This window comes from Mirounga leonina, unplaced genomic scaffold (genome assembly GCF_011800145.1).
Source record: "Mirounga leonina isolate KUSES-001 unplaced genomic scaffold, KU_Mleo_1.0 Mir_376, whole genome shotgun sequence".
Lineage (NCBI taxonomy): Eukaryota > Metazoa > Chordata > Mammalia > Carnivora > Phocidae > Mirounga > Mirounga leonina.
Window position 1 is genome coordinate 7,047,929 of NW_023270718.1, and position 18,306 is coordinate 7,066,234.

An 18,306-nucleotide genomic window follows, 5' to 3' on the forward strand; every position below is an offset into this window, starting at 1 on the left:
GTGGCTCAGTCGTTAAGCGTCTGCCTTCGGCTCAGGTCATGATCCCAGGGTCCTGGGATCAAGCCCCACATCGGGCTCCCTGCTCTGCGGGAAGCCTGCTTCTCCCTCTCCCACTCCCCCTGCTTGTGTTCCTGCTCTCGCTATGTCTCTCTCTGTCGAATAAATAAATAAAATCTTTAAAAAAAAAAAAAAGTTAAAAATAGAACTACTAAGATCTAGCCATTGCACTACTGGATATTTACCCCCAAATTACAAACACACTAATTCAAAGGGATACATACGCCCCTATGTTGATAGCAGCATTATTTACAATAGCCAAATGATGGCAGTGGCTCACATGTCCATCGGTAGACGAATGGATAAAGAAGATATGGCATATATTTACAGCGGAATACTAGTCAGCCATAAAAAACGAATCTTGCCATTTGCGACAACATGGACGGAGCTGGAGAGTATAATGCTAAGTGAAATAAGTCTGTCAGAGAAAGACAAATACCATATGATTTCATTCATATATGGAATTCAAGAAACAAGGCAAACAAGCAAAGGGGGAAAAAAGAGGGAAAGAGACAACCAAAGAAACAGACTCTTAACTATAGAGAACAAACTGATGTTTTACCAGAGAGGAGTTGGGTGGGGGATGGGTTAAATAGGTGATAAGGATTAAGGAGTGCATTTGTTGTAGGAATTGTTGAATCACTCTGTTGTACACCTGAAACTAATATAACACTGTATGTTAACTGTACCGGGGTTAAAAAAGAAAGAAAAATACCCTTTCTTTGAGAGCTAACATAATTTTGTACAGCACGAGTGTTTTTGTCATTGAGTGTTTGAAACTAGGCTATCCTAAAATTAATTTGTCTTACAGATGAGTACTCTTTCTTTAGTAAAAAAAAAAAAAAATCCTATTCCTTTAGTGTTCCTAAAATTTTTAACATCATGGGAAGTTTTGTAACTGTGTTCGGTATAAGTATTACTTTTGTTGTAATACTGTGTTTTCAACACACAATGTTTATTTGTGAACTGTAATTAATAGGATACCTATGGCTCTTTATATCTTATAGATAAATTATAACCAAAGGAGAACAGTAATACAGGAGAAGTATTCCAAACAGTGATGTTGGAAAGGCATGAAGGCCTTGAAATCAAAGATTTTTACTTCAGGGAAATCCAGGAAAAAAATGCATGACTTTGAGTGGCAGTGGAGAGATAATGAAATAAATTACAAAGAAATGTCTGTAACCCATAAACACAGTCTCACTGATAGAAGAGATCAGCATGGTAAAAGTGATGCAGGAAATAGGCTTGGATTAAGTTTTGGGGATAAACTACACATGTTTCAAACTGAAGGGAAAACTTATGCATGTAATCAAGTTGAGAAGTCCATCAACAGTGGTTCCTCAGTTTCACCACTTCAGAGAATTCCTCCTACGGTCCAAACCAACATTGCTAGTAAATGTGGGGGTGACTTTATTCACCCTTTGACACTGATGCAAGAGCAGAAAGCACATAGGGAAAAACCTTACAAATGTCATGATTGTGGCAAAACCTTTAATCAGGGCTCACACCTCACTAGACATCAGATAATGCATACAGGTGAGAAACCATATAAATGTAATGTATGTGAGAAAGTCTTTAGTCAAAATTCAAACCTTGCAAGTCATCAGAGAATCCATACCGGAGAAAAACCTTACAAATGTAACGAATGTGGCAAAGCCTTTAGTCAAAATTCACACCTTGCAAATCGCCGGAGAATACATCCTGGAGAGAAACCTTACCAATGTAATGAATGTGGCAAGGCTTTTTGCCAAAGTTCGAAGCTTGTAAAACATCACAGAGTACATAGTGGAGAGAAACCACACAAATGTAACGTGTGTGGTAAAGCTTTTATCGAAAGTTCAAGCCTGTTGACCATCAGAAAAGTCATACTGGAGAGAAACCATACACATGTAATGTGTGCGGCAAAGCTTTTATTGTGCGTCCAAGCCTAATAAGCCATCAGATAATCCATACTGGAGAGAAACCTTACAAATGTATTGAATGTGGCAAGGCCTTCAGACAATGGTCTGACATCAGGATTCACCAAAGAATTCATGCTGGAGAGAAACCTTTCAAATGCCACGAGTGTGGCAAAGCCTTTACTCAGGGCTCACACCTCACCAAACGTCAGATAATCCGTACAGGAGAGAAACCATATAAATGTGATATATGTGGGAAGGTCTTCAATCAAAATTCACACCTAGCAAGTCATCGGAGAATCCATACTGGGGAGAAACCGTACAAATGTAGTGAATGTGGTAGAGCCTTTGTGTGCGGTCAAGCCTAATTTACCATCAGGTAATCCATACTGGAGAGAAACCTTACCGATGTAATGAATGCGGCAAGGCCTTTGCCAAGCGTTCACACCTTAGGCATCATGGGAGAAATCATACTGGAGAGAAGCCATATGCATGTATTGAATGTGGAAAGACCTTTCGGCAGTGGTCTGACCTCAGGATTCACCAAAGAATTCATTCTGGAGAGAAACCTTACAAATGCCACGAGTGTGGCAAAGTCTTTACTCGAGAGTCACACCTCACCAGTCATCAGATAATCCACACTGGAGAGAACCTTACAAATGTACTGAACATGGCAAGGCTTTTAGGTATTGCCTTAAACTCAGAGTTCACCAAATAGCTCACATTTACAAGTGTAACAAATGTGGCAGAGTTTTAAATTAGTACTGTTCACTAGATATGATTAAATATCCAGTAGAGAAACCACACAAAGTAATGTGTGTGGCAAGGATTTTACCCAAAGATCAAAATTGGGGAACGTACTAGAGCAATACCTTATAAATGCAACAAGTGTGGCAAAGCCCTTACCTTGAGTTCCAAGTATTTTTTAACAACAGAGTCCATGTTGAAAAGAAACCATGTAAATGTGGCAGAGCTGTTATCTGGGCCTCACAGTGACATCAAGATATATATCTTTCAGAGAAACCACACAAAAGTAACGTGTATGCTATGGCTTTTGCCCCAACGTCAAAACCGTGGAACATCAGAGAATTTATATTGGAGAGCCACCTTACAAATGTAAAGAATGTCGTAAGGCTTTCATCAAATGTTCATACCTTTGGAGTAATGAGAGAATTTATGCAGGGGAAACTATACCTATTTAAATACGCCAAATGTGGAAATGCTTTTAAGGAACAGTGTGTTCTTGGGATTCACCAATGAAGTCATACTGGGGAGAATTCTTACAAATATGATAAATTTTTTGACCAATTCACAGACCACACATTGGAGAATCCAGGAATAACTGGATATAACTGGAATAATTAAGTCTTTAGTTCTCTTGAGATTAACCTGAGATGTTAGTGGAGAATAATTATGTCAAAAAATGTTAAAATTCTCATATCATGGGAAGAAGGCCATGTGTGGAAGTAGCTCATTATTTTCTGTGTACAAGGTATTTACTTGAGTTTTCTTGAAAAGGCTACATTACTACTTACGAGTTTCAACCTGAAGTTTGAAATCTATTGATCTTAAGCCTTCCTTATAGGCCTTTCCTGATGGTCTCTGAGGAGGAATCAAGATGAAAGGGTCTGCTTCATTGGGTGTGACTCATATCCACATTTCCTGGAACAAGGACACAGTTGTCAGATTCACTATCGTGTGAGCATTGGGGAGGGCCAGAGAATAATGCAAACCTCCACATAAGTCATCATGCTTGTTACCTTCAGGGCCCCCTTCTCTAGATGAATTATAGGGACTGGCCTTTCATGGGATGACAGTGATAGTTTGTTTACTAGGGACTGATTATGTGATAGAAACAACACAGGGGAAGATGGTAATAGCTGTTCTATACTGTCAGTGACAAATTGATATATTATTGGCAGATTTCCCTTTTCTTGGAAATTGAAGAGAGCAGTTATCTGAGAAGGCAGTGGAATGGAAAGAACCAGAACAGTATGTGCGTGATTCATAGTTAACTCCTGCCATTACATTTTGCTACTGTTTTCTTCAAAATGTATTGTAGCTCTCATGCTATAATTAATAAAGCTTTTTCCCCATAACCCTGAAGGAGTCATGTTCTTTTTCCAACACGGTTTATCTAACCACCTCTGTAGAGTACTTCATAACACACACTAACAATGCACCATTAAGCTCTCAAAGTTGAGGGAATCTATAACAATTTCTCTCCATGATGGAATCAAAGAACAATTTGGGGATTATATACTTACACTTTGCACTTGAGTTATTCTCTACATACACTCTACCCCAGGGTATTTATGTGGCAATAATGAAAATGCCATGACAGTGCAAGTTCAAGACTCTGATCCCCTAAAATCTGCCCCCAATCCATGAATTTGCACCATATGATTATATTTCTTCATGTGTTTTGTGCCCAAATAAAACCCATGGTATGCACCTTGATTTAAATAAAGTGAAAGTAGGAACATAGCATGAAAAATTTAGAAATAAAATAATTTCAGAAATTAAAAATATGAACTTGGAGCACTCATGAAATAATTTAGGATGAACAGAATATAATGGGAACCTTTGTTTAATAGATAAACTAAAAATTTCATATATATACCTTCCAACACATTTGTTAATTTGCACTTTGGCCATCCACTGGAACAGTGGAACCCTAACCAAAGTTGGCTTTGGATATCGAGATTGGTGATGCCATGAGCTGACAGCATTATGAGAACATGTGTTACCTAATGAAGATTTCTGGGGCGGGCACAGTAGACTTCCAAGCTGGTCCAAAAATGACTTGAGGGAACAGGGAATGGTGACCAGTTTGGTGTGTTAAGGTGGTTACTGGGTGGCGCTGGGGGGAGGGTACCTGCTGTGGTTTGAACTTCCAGCTGGTATTAAAGGACGGACTTTTTTATCAGCTTGCCCAGATGGGCAGAATAGAGGCAGTAGTGAGCCTTAAAAGATGTCAGTAGTCAACCATCAAGAAATGGATACTCTTTAGTAAAACACTGGATATTTACTCTTGAAACTCCTGATTTCTCCGTTGGGAAAGACAAAATTTTCTTCATGCTAATAATTTATTACATTCCCTTTCCCCCTCTACACATAGGTTCCATTGTATGATGTGGTTGTTGAAAATGCTTATAAAATACTATTTAGATAAATTGCCTTAAGATATTCTTACACTAGTTTAATGCAAGTTGTTTGGAAATGTTTATTAGATAATATTACTAGAAGCAATTCTACCAATGATTTTAAAAGGTCAATTTCAAATTAGGGTCTTAAGCAATATGTTACCTGATCCATTTTCAACTGTAGTCAGATTTTTTATTTATTTGACAGCACAAGCAGGGGGAGCAGCAGGTAGAGGGAGAGGAAGAAGCAGGTTCCCCTCTGAGCAAGGAGCCCAACGCAGGGCTCGATCCCAGGACCCTGGGATCACGACCTGAGCTAAAGGCAGACGCTTAACCAACTGAGCCATCCAGGCGCCCCCCACCCCCAATTTTTAATACAATTTTTCCTTCCACACATTGTGACCCAGATTATATGTTTAGTTTGCATTTTCCCCCCCTGTTTTACACCAAGGGATACATAAATCAGTGGGTTGTTTTGAGACTTTTGTGACATGAAAATGAACATAAGGCAGTGACAGGTAGAAAGTAGTAGGTACAAAATATGAAGAGTTCTTTCAGGTCTTATGTGAAGTAACTTGAATGGCCAGATGGTTAACTGAAATCTCTTACTGTGATAGTTGGCTCTAGTCAGGTGCTTGAAAATCAAGTGTGTGGAGGTTAACAAGCACACAGTGAAGTACCTGAAAATATAATGATGAATAAGATAGAAAGTCATCGAGATTCCAACTGTAGTTTCTGAAAAGGAGATAATCTGTATTACCAAATGCCTAGGGTCACTCTGACATTTCCCAGTGACTGATATCTGTCTCAGATCCAGAGGACCCTGCACTGGAACATGGGCTCATATTTCTTTTTTTTTTTTTTTTTTAAGATTTATTTATTTGAGAGAGCGAGAAAGAGAGAGTACATGAGAGGGGGGAGGGTTAGAGGGAGAAGCAGGCTCCTTGCTGAGAAGGAAGCCCGATGCGGGACTCGATCCAGGGACGCCAGGATCGTGACCTGAGTCAAAGGCAGTCACTTAACCAACTGAGCCACCCAGGCGCCCTGGGCTCATATTTCTTGTACTTTCTCTTTTTTGAGCAATTATACATGGTACTACTGCATTTTTAATTTCAGTTGCCAGGTGTAAATTGCTAGTATATAGAAATGCAATAGATTTTTGCATGCTTTTGTATTCTAACACCTTGCAAATTTTACTTTTTCTGGAAATTTTTGTGCATTCCTTTGGATTTTCTACATACGCAACTTCAAAAATGTTCCTATTGATGCTGTGACAAATTAGCACAACCTGAATGACTTAAACTAACAAGTTTATTCTCTTACAGTTCTGGAGGCCAGATGTGTAACATGGATCCATAGCACTGTGCTCCTTCTGGATATTGCAGGTTAGAATTTGTTTCCTTACCTCCCCACATCCAGAGGCTGCTTACATCCTCTCCCTCATGGTCCCCTTCCTCTATCTTAAGCCAGCAAGATAGCATCTTAAAACTTGTTTAGCTCTGCCCTTTGGCTTCCATCACTTCACCAGCTTCTACATGACTGACTCTTCCTGCATCCTTCTTATAAGGACCCTCAGGACCATATCGAGTTTACCAGATCATCCAGGATAATCTCCCACCTCACGATCTTCACCAGAGCACATCTGCAAACTCCCTTATGACATTTACAGTAACACTCCCATGTTACAAGCATGAGGACATGAACATCCTTTGGGGTGGGGGCATTATTCAGCCTACCACAACCATGATGTCTTCTGCAAATGGATCCATTCTTTTATCTTCCTTTTCTCTCTATCTCTTTTATTTACTCTTCCCTTGCTTCACTGGCTAGAACTTGAAACTGCCTTCTGTCCTCAAATAAACCCATTTGGTCATGGTGTACAATTCTTTCTGTGTACTGTTGATTTCTACTGCTAATATTTGGCTAAGAAGTTTTGCATCTTCATTTGGGATTTAGTTGGTAGTTATCTCTTCCCCCCCCCTTAATGTTTTGTGTAGTTTTGGTATTATGCTAATATCGGCCTCATAAATTTAGCTGGGAAAAGTATTGCTTCCCCTTCTATTTTCTGAAAGAAATTGTGTAGAATTTCTGTCAATTTGTAGGTTTGATAGAATTGTCTAGTGTTGCTATTGTGACTTTGTTGTATTAACATTTGTTAAGTAGAGCCCTAGATGTCGGATGGTGAGCCATGACAAGGCTGTAAGGGAAAGTGAAGTGGAGAAGTTTATTACTCACAGATCTGGGGGAGCTGTTCTGCACACCTGTAGGGGTCATGTGAGGAGGTTAAGGCAGCGTGCAGGCAGAGAGCTTAGGGCAGGACCTGGGGCACATGCCTTTATCAGTGTCCCTCAGTGGAGCGCTTTGTGGTTCTGGGCTAAGGCCACATTGGTCAACTCAAACCAAACGCAACAAGGTTTTGGTAAGCTTTTGGGGGTGGGGGGGTCTTATCTAAAGGGGCCAAAGGGAAGGCCCTGGGAGGTGGGGGAGAATGCTTATCATAGGGACGGCTGGGAGAGTTGTATCAGGAACCAACATTTGCCTATGACTCTGTGGGCTCATATCTAGGGCATGTGCTCAAGGGAGGAGGTAATGTCAGTTCAAGGTGGCTGCAGGCCACCTGGCCACACAGAATGGATGATAAGGCACCAATATTAGCTCAACTCTCACCACTCACTGCCTGCAGGTTTCTTTTTTGGGAGGGTATTTTAAGATTACAAATTTACTTCGCAATTCAAAGTATTCCTATCATCTATTTCACATGGGTGATTTGTGGTAGGGCGTCCGTGTAGAGGAATTGGTCCATTTCACCTAAGTTTTCAAGTATACGTGTGCAGAGTTTTGTATTCGTCCCTTACTATCCTTTTGATGTCTGCAAGTTGTGGAGTAAAAGTCCCTGTTTAATTTGTTATGTGTAATTTGTGTTTTCTCTTATTATCTCTGGTAGTTTTGCTAGTGAATTGTGAATTGTATTGATCTTTTCAGTGAACCAGCTCTTTGTTTTATTTCTCTGTTTTCCTGTTTTCAGTTTTACTTATTTTTGCTCTTGCCTTTACTATTTCCTTCCTTTTGTGTGGTTTGTGTTTATTTTTTTCTGCTCTGATTTCTTTTTTTTTTTTTTTAATTTTTTTAAAGATTTTATTTATTCATTTGAGACACAGAGATACAGAGAGAGAGAGAGAAAGCATGAGCAGGGAGAGAGGCAGAGGGAGAGGGAGAAGCAGGCTCCTCGCTGAGCCAGGAGCCCGATGCGGGGCTCGATCCCAGGACCCTGGGATCATGACCTGAGCCGAAGGCAGACGCTCAACCATCTGAGCCACCCGGGAGCCCCTGCTCTGATTTCTTAACTGCAGTTTAGATTATTCTTGGCTATTTTCCCCCTTTTCTAGCGTAAACATTGAGTGCTATCAATTTCCCTCTCAGGGCTGCTTTAGTTATACCTCACAGATTATGACATGTTGTGTCTTCATTTTCTTTCAGCCCATGTATTTCCCTTGAGTCTTCCTCTTTGAGCCGTGGATTGTTTGAAGGTAAGTTGTTTAGTTTCCAAGTGTTTGGAGATTTTCCCGTTAGCTTTCTGTTTTTGATTTGTAGTTGGATTCCATTGTGGGCAGTGAACAGAGTCTGTGATTCCGTTCTTTTAAATTTGTTGAGGGGCGTTTTTATGGCCCAGGATATGATCTGTCCTGGCACATGTTCTTCAAAAAAAAAAAAAAAATGTATAATCTCCTGTGTTTGGGTTGTGTTACAAAAATGCTGATTAGATCCTGTGACTTGGTGGTGTAAAATTCATCAGTGTCCTGCTGGTTTTCTGTCATCGTTCTATCAATTATTGAGAGATGTGCACTGAAGTCTCGGGCTGTAACTGTGAAGGTTGTCTATTTCTCCTGTAAGTTTCTATCAGTTGTTGCTTCACATCTTTTGCAGCTGTTCTTTGGTGCATATACACTCACGATTGCTAAGTCACCTGCTTTGATTGACCCTTTTATCACTATGTACTTTCCCCCTTTTTACTCAGTAATTTTATTTTCTCTGAAATCTATGTGGTATTAATATAGACATTCCTCCTTTCTTTTGATTGATGTTACATGGTCTAAGTTGTACTATTCTGTTGACATTGTGGGTCAGATAATTCTCTGATGTGTGAAGCTGTGCATTGGAGGATATTCAGCAGCACCGCTGTCCTATACCCACTAGATACCAATAGAACCACCACAATTATGACATAAAAAAAATGTCTCCGGATCTTGGCGAATGTTTCCTTTGCAAATGTTATCATGCCTGTATATCACCTCCACCAACATAGAGATCAGGAAAGCAAAAGATACTAACATGCCACTTTGTTCTCAACTGCATTTAACACAGTATTACAGTAAAGACCTGACATCAGAAATGAACAAGCTGACTTGCCGGCAGGATTTAAGGATGTGACTGTGCCTCATCTCCAGTGGGTAAAACTTACAATTAAGAAATACTCTGAGGGTTCAGGTGCCTGGGTGGCACAGTCAGTTAGGCGTTTGACTCTTGGTTTCGGCTCAGGTCATGATCTCAGCGTTGTGAGATTAAGCCCCAAGTCGCTTGAGAGCCTCTCTCCCTCTCCCTCTGCCCCTCCCACTCATTCTCTGTCACAAACAAATAAATCTTAAAAAAAAAAAAATACTTTTGAGGGTCCAGGGCAGTTAAAATGCTAAATCATGGCCAAGTCTAAATGAAGGACACGGCCTAATATCCTTTGAAGTAACCTGCAGTTGATTAAAGTGTCTCCTGTGGAATTGCTCCTTTTGGACAAGATGGCTTAGGGAATAGAAAGCACAGGTATGACTCTGCTAGAGGACCCTGAGAAGCTCAAAGACCCTGAAAGAAATCTGAAGAGTTCAGCATGTCTGGCAAAACATGGTTGTAGCTAATGGAAAATGTAGCTGTTTGGTATCACATAAGTGCTATTTAAAAATATCGCGCTGTTGACGGAACACCGCGTTTGCACTATAAAGAAACTGATCTTGTCGATGTCCAATAATCTTTGGGACTGTACAATGTGATGGGAAGGAAGTAGCGGGGGAAATGTTGTATGAGGAAGGCAGAGTTTCTAATACTCTAGCAGGTGTAATTAGTTGAAGTCAAGAATAGTGAAACACAAAGGACAAATGACTGGACAGCTATTCTCAGGAAAAAAGCAGGAGCTGAGGAAAGGATCATTCCTCATTCCTACCCGTTTGCTGTGAACCAGAGACTACTGGGTCCCTCCTTTCTTTTTCTTTTCCGAATGGGAGGGTTTATTGAGGTTTTTCTCTGCTCCACCATAATGTGTTATGAGCGAGGACTCCACATGAGGCTCTCAACCAAGAACAATCTCACGAGACTATTATGACACCCTCGTATGTTACTGAAGCCATGTTTGGGTAGAGTTTTTTTTTTTTTTTTTTTTTCTTTTGGGACAAAGGTAAGTCTATTTTGTGTAAACAAAGAAGGGAAAATTACTTCCAGTAGAAGCTGTACTATCATATATTGTAATATCATTTCCAATTAATTATCACCCTCTTGTGAGAGTATGCATGTCCCCTCTTGACTTAGGTAACCCTTCTCTTTGAGGGTAGCCCAGTTTATAGCCAGCTTGGCCAATTTGGCCAGCTTGGCTGATTTGGCATATTTTAATTGTAAATGTAAGCTTTAAAAGCTTTGTTTGCTCCTTCTAATCCTCTCTTCTCTCTGGTGCAAGAATGGTCTATCCCACGTACACTCAAGTTTTACCCTGAATCCCAGACTTAAATGACAGAACCAAGCAAGAGGTGATAGATGTGACAGGAGGGAGAAATAAATGTTGTTATAAGAGCATGAGAATGCAGGGATATTTTTTTTACCATAGAAAATCTTCTAGAAAGCTGACTGGTACTTTCAGTGACCTTTTCTTTTCTCCTTACCCATCTTAACCTCCCGAAGTCATTATCTCCAGTAATTGTACCACCTTTGAAATCATGTTTTCAGTAATTCCCTTCCTGTATTATCACCCTTGTCTCTTCCATTTTATATTTTCTACTTCCATTAGAATATCCATATATTTTTAATTCCTCTATAAACATATTGCCTTTCATCATCTAACTACCCCCAGTGGACTGTGTTCTCAGTTACAACATTCTTGACTGGTTTATCATAATCAGATATTTACAAATAATCTCAAGAAACTTGCCTTCTTTCACTGTGCTGCGTTCACCTGACTAAGCAAGCCTCAGAACCAGATGAGCTCACTTACCAGTTTACTTCCCATTACAAGCAGGAGGCTCACAATGATCCGTCCAACATCCCAAGCAAACAAAAAAAATGAAAGATACCTTAGGCTTATAGATGTTCTGTTGCTATCCCTTTTCCAAGGGTGTTTTTCAATTTCTCCTGCTGTGGTGGCAAATTATGAAATGTTCTGCTTTCATTTTCATTCAATTCAGGATATATTCTAATTTCTTTTCCAATTTCTTCTTTGTCCCAGGGTTAGTCACAAGGAGGTCATTATTTTCCAAATATTTGTGGATTTTCCAGAGATTTTTCTGTTAATGATTTCTATCATAATTCCACTGTGGTCACAGACATATTTTGTGTGATGTGAATTCTTTTAAAATTTAGCAAGACTACTCTGATGGCCGAGAATATGGTTTCTCTTGGTAAAGTACTGCGTGCACTTTTAAAGGTTGTGTATAATCCCCTTGTTAAGTGGAGTGTTCTTATAAAGGAAAAAGTCAGTTTTCCTCCTCCAGTGTAGGGAAAAATCTGGTTCTTCTCTACTGTGTGCTGCTTTCTTCTGTGTCTCCCTTACTCTTCACACAGAACACTGCACATCTGACACTTCTAGTCACAAACTTGGGGAGGTTTTTCCCCACACCAACAGGCCAGTCTCCGACATCAGCTGGGTGTCCTACAATGTACCTCAACTCTGACACTATCTACCTGGATACCTCCTGCCCCTCAAGACACTTTAGACACCAGTTGCAAGTCCTGGTTGGCCTGTGCTTCTAACAACTGGCTATAGATTGGAGGTTCCAACAATCCCCGCCCCCCCCCCCCCATTGGCTTTAGTTTGCTAGAACAGCTTACAGAAGTCAGGGAAACACATTTACCAGTTTATTAAAGGATATGATAAGGGATACAGATGAACAGTCAGATGAAGAGGTACACGGGGTGAGGTCTGGGAAGGTCCTCAGTGCAGAAGCTTCTGTCCCCATGGAGTTGGGGTGTGTCACCCTCCTGGAGTGGCTGTGTTTGCCAGCCTAGAAGCTCTCCAAACCTCCAACTATTGGGATTTTAAGGAGATTTCCTCACATATGCATGACTGATTATTAACTCCATTTCCAGCCCCTCTCCTCTCTCTGTAGTTGAGGGGATGGGGCTGAAGATCCCAACCTTCTAATCATGGCTTGGTTTTTCTGGTGATCAGCCCCACCCAGGAGCCCACCCAGAGTCGCCTCAGTATAACAAAAGATGCTCCTAGTGCTCTTATCACTTGGGAAAATATAAGGGTTTAAGGAGCTCTGTGCAGGAACCAAAGGCAGAGCCAATATGTATTTTCTATTATCTCACGGCTCTGTAAATGTCAATTAGGTCAGTTTCCTTGACATTCATGTTACAAATGTCTAGGTCCTTATTTTCTGTCTACTTGTTCTATTATGGAGAGAAGGGGCATGGAAATTTCTTGACTGTGACTGTGGATTGGTCTGTAATTGTGGTCCTGTCCATTTTTTCAGGTTTTTGAAGTTCTGCTGCTGGGTGCATGGTTTAGGATTCTCGTGCCATTCTGGTGACTTTATCCCTTTATAACTATGAAAGATATTTCATAATTACTCCTGGTCTTATTATTTGCTCTCTCCTTTTTTAAAGATTTTATTTATTTATTTGACAGAGAGAGACACAGCGAGAGAGGGAACACAAGCAGGGGGAGTGGGAAAGGGAGAAGCAGGCTTCCTGCCGAGCAGGGAGCCCGATGCAGGGCTCGATCCCATGGCCCTCGGATCATGACCTGAGCCGAAGGCAGATGCTTAATGACTGAGCCACCCAGGCGCCCCATATTATTTGCTCTTTAATTAACTTTGATCTTAATATAGCTACCCTATTTTTAATAGTGTTTATCTTTTCTCCATGATTTTTCATTGTGTCCTTTAATTTTCTTTTTTTTTGCATCTTTTTTTATTGTTATGTTAATCCCCATACATTACATCATTAGTTTTAGATGTAGTGTTCCATGATTCATTGTTTGTGCATAACACCCAGTGCTCCATGCAGAACATGCCCTCCTCAATACCCATCACCAGGCTAACCCATCCTCCCACCCCCCTCCCCTCTAGAACCCTCAGTTTGTTTTTCAGAGGCCATCATCTCTCATAGTTCATCTACTCCTCCGATTTCCCCCCCTTCATTCTTCCCCTCCTGCTATCTTCTTCTTCTTCTTTTTTTCCTTAACATATCTTGCATTATTTGTTTCAGAGGTACAGATCTGAGATTCAACAGTCTTGCACAATTCACAGCGCTTACCAGAACACATACCCTCCCCAGTGTCTATCACCCAGTCACCCCATCCCTCCCACCCCACCCCCCACTCCAGCAACCCTCAGTCTCTTTCCTGAGATTAAGAATTCCTCATATCGGTGAGGTCATATGATACATGTCTTTCTCTGTTTGACTTATTTCGCTCAGCATAATACCCTCCAGTTCCATCCACTTCATTGCAAATGGCAAGATCTCATTCCTTTTGATGACTGCATAATATTCCATTGTATATATATACCACTTCTTTATCCATTCATCTGTCGATGGACATCTTGGCTCTTTCCACAGTTTGGCTATTGTGGACATTGCTGCTATAAACATCGGGGTGCACGTACCCTTTCGGATCCCTACTTTTGTATCTTTGGGGTAAATACCCAGTAGTGTAATTGCTGGATCATATGGTAGCTCTACTTTCAACTTTTTTAGGAACCTCCATACTGTTTTCCAGAGTGGCTGCACCAGCTTGCAATCCCACCAACAGTGTAGGAGGGTTCCCCTTTCTCTGCATCCGTGCCAACATCTGTCATTTCCTGACTTCTTAATTTTAGCCATTCTGACTGGTGTGAGGTGGTATCTCATTGACGTTTTGATTTGGATTTCCCTGATGCCGAGCGATATTGAGCTCTTTTTCATGTGTCTGTTGGCCATTTGGATGTCTTCTTTGGAAAAATGTCTGTTCATGTCTTCTGCCCATTTCTTGATTGGATTCGTTGTTCTTTGGGTGTTGAGTTTGATAAGTTCTTTATAGATTTTGGATACTAGCCCTTTATCTGATATGTCATTTGCAAATATCATCTCCCATTCTGTCAGTTGTCTTTTGGTTTTGTTGACTGTTTCCTTTGCTTTGCAAAAGCTTTTTATCTTGATGAAGTCCCAATAGTTCATTTTTGCCCTTGCCTCCCTTGCCTTTGGCGATGTTTCTAGAAAGAAGTTGCTGCAGCTGAGGTCGAAGAGGTTGCTGCCTGTGTTCTCCTTTAGGATTTTGATGGACTCCTGTCTCACATTGAGGTCTTTCAACCATTTGGAGTCTATTTTTGTGTGTGGTGTAAGGAAATGGTCCAGTTTCATTCTTCTGCATGTGGCTGTCCAGTTTTCCCAACACCATTTGAAGAGACTGTCTTTTTTCAGTTGGACATTCTTTCCTGCTTTGTCAAAGATTAGTTGACCGTAGAGTTGAGGGTCCATTTCTGGGCTCTCTATTCTGTTCCATTCATCTGTGTGTCTGTTTTTGTGCCAGTACCATACTGTCTTGATGATGACAGCTTTGTAATAGAGCTGGAGGTCCAGAATTGTGATGCCGCCAGCTTTGCTTTTCTTTTTCAACATTCCTCTGGCTATTCGGGGTCTTTTCTGGTTCCATACAAATTTTAGGATTATTTGTTCCATTTCTTTGAAAAAAGTGGATGGTATTTTGATGGGGATTGCATTGAATGTGTAGGTTGCTCTAGGTAGCATTGACATCTTCACAATATTTGTTCTTCCAATCCATGAGCATGGAACGTTTTTCCATTTCTTTGTGTCTTCCTCAATTTCTTTCATGAGTATTTTCTAGTTTTCTGAGTACAGATCCTTTGCCTCTTTGGTTAGATTTATGCCTAGGTATCTTATGGTTTTGGGTGCAATTGTAAATGGGATCAACTCCTTAATTTCTCTTTCTTCTGTCTTGTTGTTGGTGTATAGGAATGCCACTGACTTCTGTGCATTGATTTTACATCCTGCCACTTTACTGAATTCCTGTATGAGTTTTAGTAGTTTTGGGGTGGAGTCTTTTGGGTTTTCCACATAAAGTATCATATCATCTGCAAACAGTGAGAGTTTGACTTCTTCTTTGCCAATTTGGATACCTTTTATTTCTTTTTGTTGTCTGATTGCTGTGGCTAGGACTTCTAGCACTATGTTGAATAGCAGTGGTGACAGTGGACATCCCTGCCGCGTTCCTGACCTTAGGGGGAAAGCTCTCAGTTTTTCCCATTGAGAATGATATTCGCTGTAGGTTTTTCATAGATGGCTTTTATGGTATTGAGGTATGTACCCTCTATCCCTATACTCTGAAGAGTTTTGATCAAGAAAGGATGCTGTACTTTGTCAAATGCTTTTTCTGCATCTATTGAGAGGATCATATGGTTCTTGTTCTTTCTTTTGTTAAGGTATTGTATCACGTTGATTGATTTGCGGATGTTGAACCAACCTTGCAGCCCAGGGATAAATCCCACTTGATCGTGGTGAATAATCCTTTCAATGTACTGTTGGATCCTATTGGCTAGTATTTTGGTGAGAATTTTTGCATCCATGTTCACCAGGGATATTGGTCTGTAGTTCTCCTTTTTGATGGGGTCTTTGTCTGGTTTGGGGATCAAGGTAATGGTGGCCTCATAAAATGGGTTTGGAACTTTTCCTTCCATTTCTATTTTTTGGAACAGTTTCAGAAGAATAGGTATTAATTCTTCTTTAAATGTTTGGTAGAATTCCCCTGGGAAGCCATCTGGCCCTGGGCTTTTGTTTGTTGGGAGATTTTTGATGACTGCTTCAATTTCCTTAGTGGTTATAGGTCTGTTCAGGTTTTCTATTTCTTCCTGGTTCAGTTTTGGTAGTTGATACATCTCTAGGAATGCATCCATTTCTTCCAGGTTATCTAATTTGCTGGCATAGAGTTGCTCATAATATGTTCTTATAATTGGTTGTATTTCTTTGGTGTTGGTTGTGATCTCTCCTCTTTCATTCATGATTTTGTTGATTTGGGTCATTTCTCTTTTCTTTTTGATAAGTCTGGCCAGGGGTTTATCAATCTTATTTATTCTTTCAAAGAACCAGCTCCTAGTTTCGTTGATCTGTTCTACTGTTCTTTTGGTTTCTATTTCATTGATTTCTGCTCTGATCTTTATTATTTCTCTTCTCCTGCTGGGTTAGGCTTTATTTGCTGTTCTTTCTCCAGCTCCTTTAGGTGTAGGGTTAGGTTGTGTACTTGAGACCATTCTTGTTTCTTGAGAAAGGCTTGTATTGCTATATACTTTCCTCTTAGGACTACCTTTGCTGCATCCCAAAGATTTTGAATAGTTGTGTTTTCATTTTCATTGGTTTACATGAATTTTTTTAATTCTTCTTTAATTTCCTGGTTGACCCATTCATTCTTTAGTAGGATGCTCTTTAGCCTCCATGTATTTGAGTTCTTTCCAACTTTCCTCTTGTGATTGAGTTCTAGTTTCAAAGCATTGTGGTCTGAAAATAGACAGAGAATGATCCCAATCTTTTGATACCAGTTGAGACCAGATTTATGACCTAGGATGTGATCGATTCTGGAGAATGTTCCATGGGCACTAGAGAAGAATGTGTATTCTGTTGCTTTGGGATGGAATGTTCTGAATATGTCTGTGAAGTCCATTTGGTCCAGTGTGTCATTTAAAGTCTTTATTTCCTTGTTGATCTTTTGCTTAGATGATCTGTCCATTTCAGTGAGGGGGGTATTAAAGTCCGCCACTATTATTGTATTTTTGTCGATGTGTTTCTTTGCTTTTGTTATTAATTGCCTTATATAATTGGCTGCTCCCATGTTAGGGGCATAGATATTTACAATTGTTAGATCTTTTTGTTGGATAGACCCTTTAAGTCGGATATAGTGTCCTTCCTCATCTCTTATTACAGTCTTTGGCTTAAGATCTAATTTGTCTGATATAAGGATTGCCACCCCAGCTTTCTTTTGGTGTCCATTAGCATGGTAAATGGTTTTCCACCCCCTCGCTTTCAATCTGGGGTGTCTTTGGGTCTAAAATGAGTCTCTTGCAGACAGCATATCGATGGGTCTTGTTTTTTAATCCAATCTGATAGCCTGTGTCTTTTGATTGGGGCATTTAGCCCATTTACATTCAGGGTAACTATTGAAAGATAGGAATTTAGTGCCATTGTACTGCCTATACGGTGACTGTTACTGTATATTGTCTGTGTTCCTTTCTGGTCTATGTTGCTTTCAGGCTCTCTCTTTGCTTAGAGGACCCCTTTCAAGATTTCTTGTAGGGCTGGTTTCGTGTTTGCAAATTCCTTTAGTTTTTGTTTGTCCTGGAAGCTTTTGATCTCTCCTTCTTTTTTCAGTGACGGCCTAGCTGGATATAGTATTCTTGGCTGCCTATTTTTCCCATTTAGTGCTCTCAATATATCCTGCCAGTCCTTTCTGGCCTGCCAGGTCTCTGTGGATAGGTCTGTTGCCAATCTAATGTTTCTATCATTTTAGGTTACATATCTCTTCTCCCGAGCTGCTTTCAGGATTTTCTCTTTGTCTCTGAGACTCGTAAGTTTTACTATTAGATATCGGGGTGTTGACCTTTTTTTATTGATTTTGAGAGGGGTTCTTTGTGCTTCCTGGATTTTGATGCCTGTTTCCTTCCCCAAATTAGGGAAGTTCTCTGCTATAATTTGCTCCATTATACCTTCTGCCCCTCTTTCTCTTTCTTCTTCTTCTGGGATCCCAATTATTCTAATGTTGTTTCATCTTATGGTATCGCTTATTTCTCGAATTCTGCCCTCCTGATCCAGTAGTTGTTTACCTCTCTTTTTCTCAGCTTCTTTATTTTCCATCATTTGGTCTTCTATATTACTGATTCTCTCTTCTGCCTCATTTATCCTAGCAGTTAGTGCCCCCATATTTGATTGCACCTCATTAATAGCCTTTTTGATTTCTACTTGGTTAG

At 40.2% G+C, this 18,306-nt stretch overlaps 2 protein-coding genes across 3 annotated transcripts in view; one reads left to right on the plus strand and one right to left on the minus strand.

Annotated features, from left to right (window-relative positions):
* The first annotated feature begins 939 nt into the window (after positions 1–939).
* On the plus strand, positions 940–2,569 carry LOC117997985 (zinc finger protein 836-like). The gene is given in 4 exon segments (XM_034986510.1): positions 940–964; positions 1,065–1,171; positions 1,173–1,905; positions 1,908–2,569. Coding segments are annotated over 4 exon segments (1,284 nt in total). The 3' UTR covers positions 2,327–2,569.
* Positions 2,570–3,097: 528 nt separating this feature from the next.
* The window catches only part of LOC117997784 (zinc finger protein 677-like), a 37,865-nt gene continuing 22,656 nt past the window's right edge, over positions 3,098–18,306 (minus strand). The window contains exon 3 of one of the 2 annotated variants that reach the window (XM_034986154.1): positions 3,098–3,620. In XM_034986154.1, coding sequence (XP_034842045.1) covers positions 3,592–3,620 — 29 coding nt within the window. In that variant the 3' untranslated portion in view covers positions 3,098–3,591. Of the gene's footprint in view, positions 3,621–12,186; positions 12,378–18,306 lie in introns of those variants that run through there. The other variant, XM_034986155.1, reaches the window with a different exon arrangement.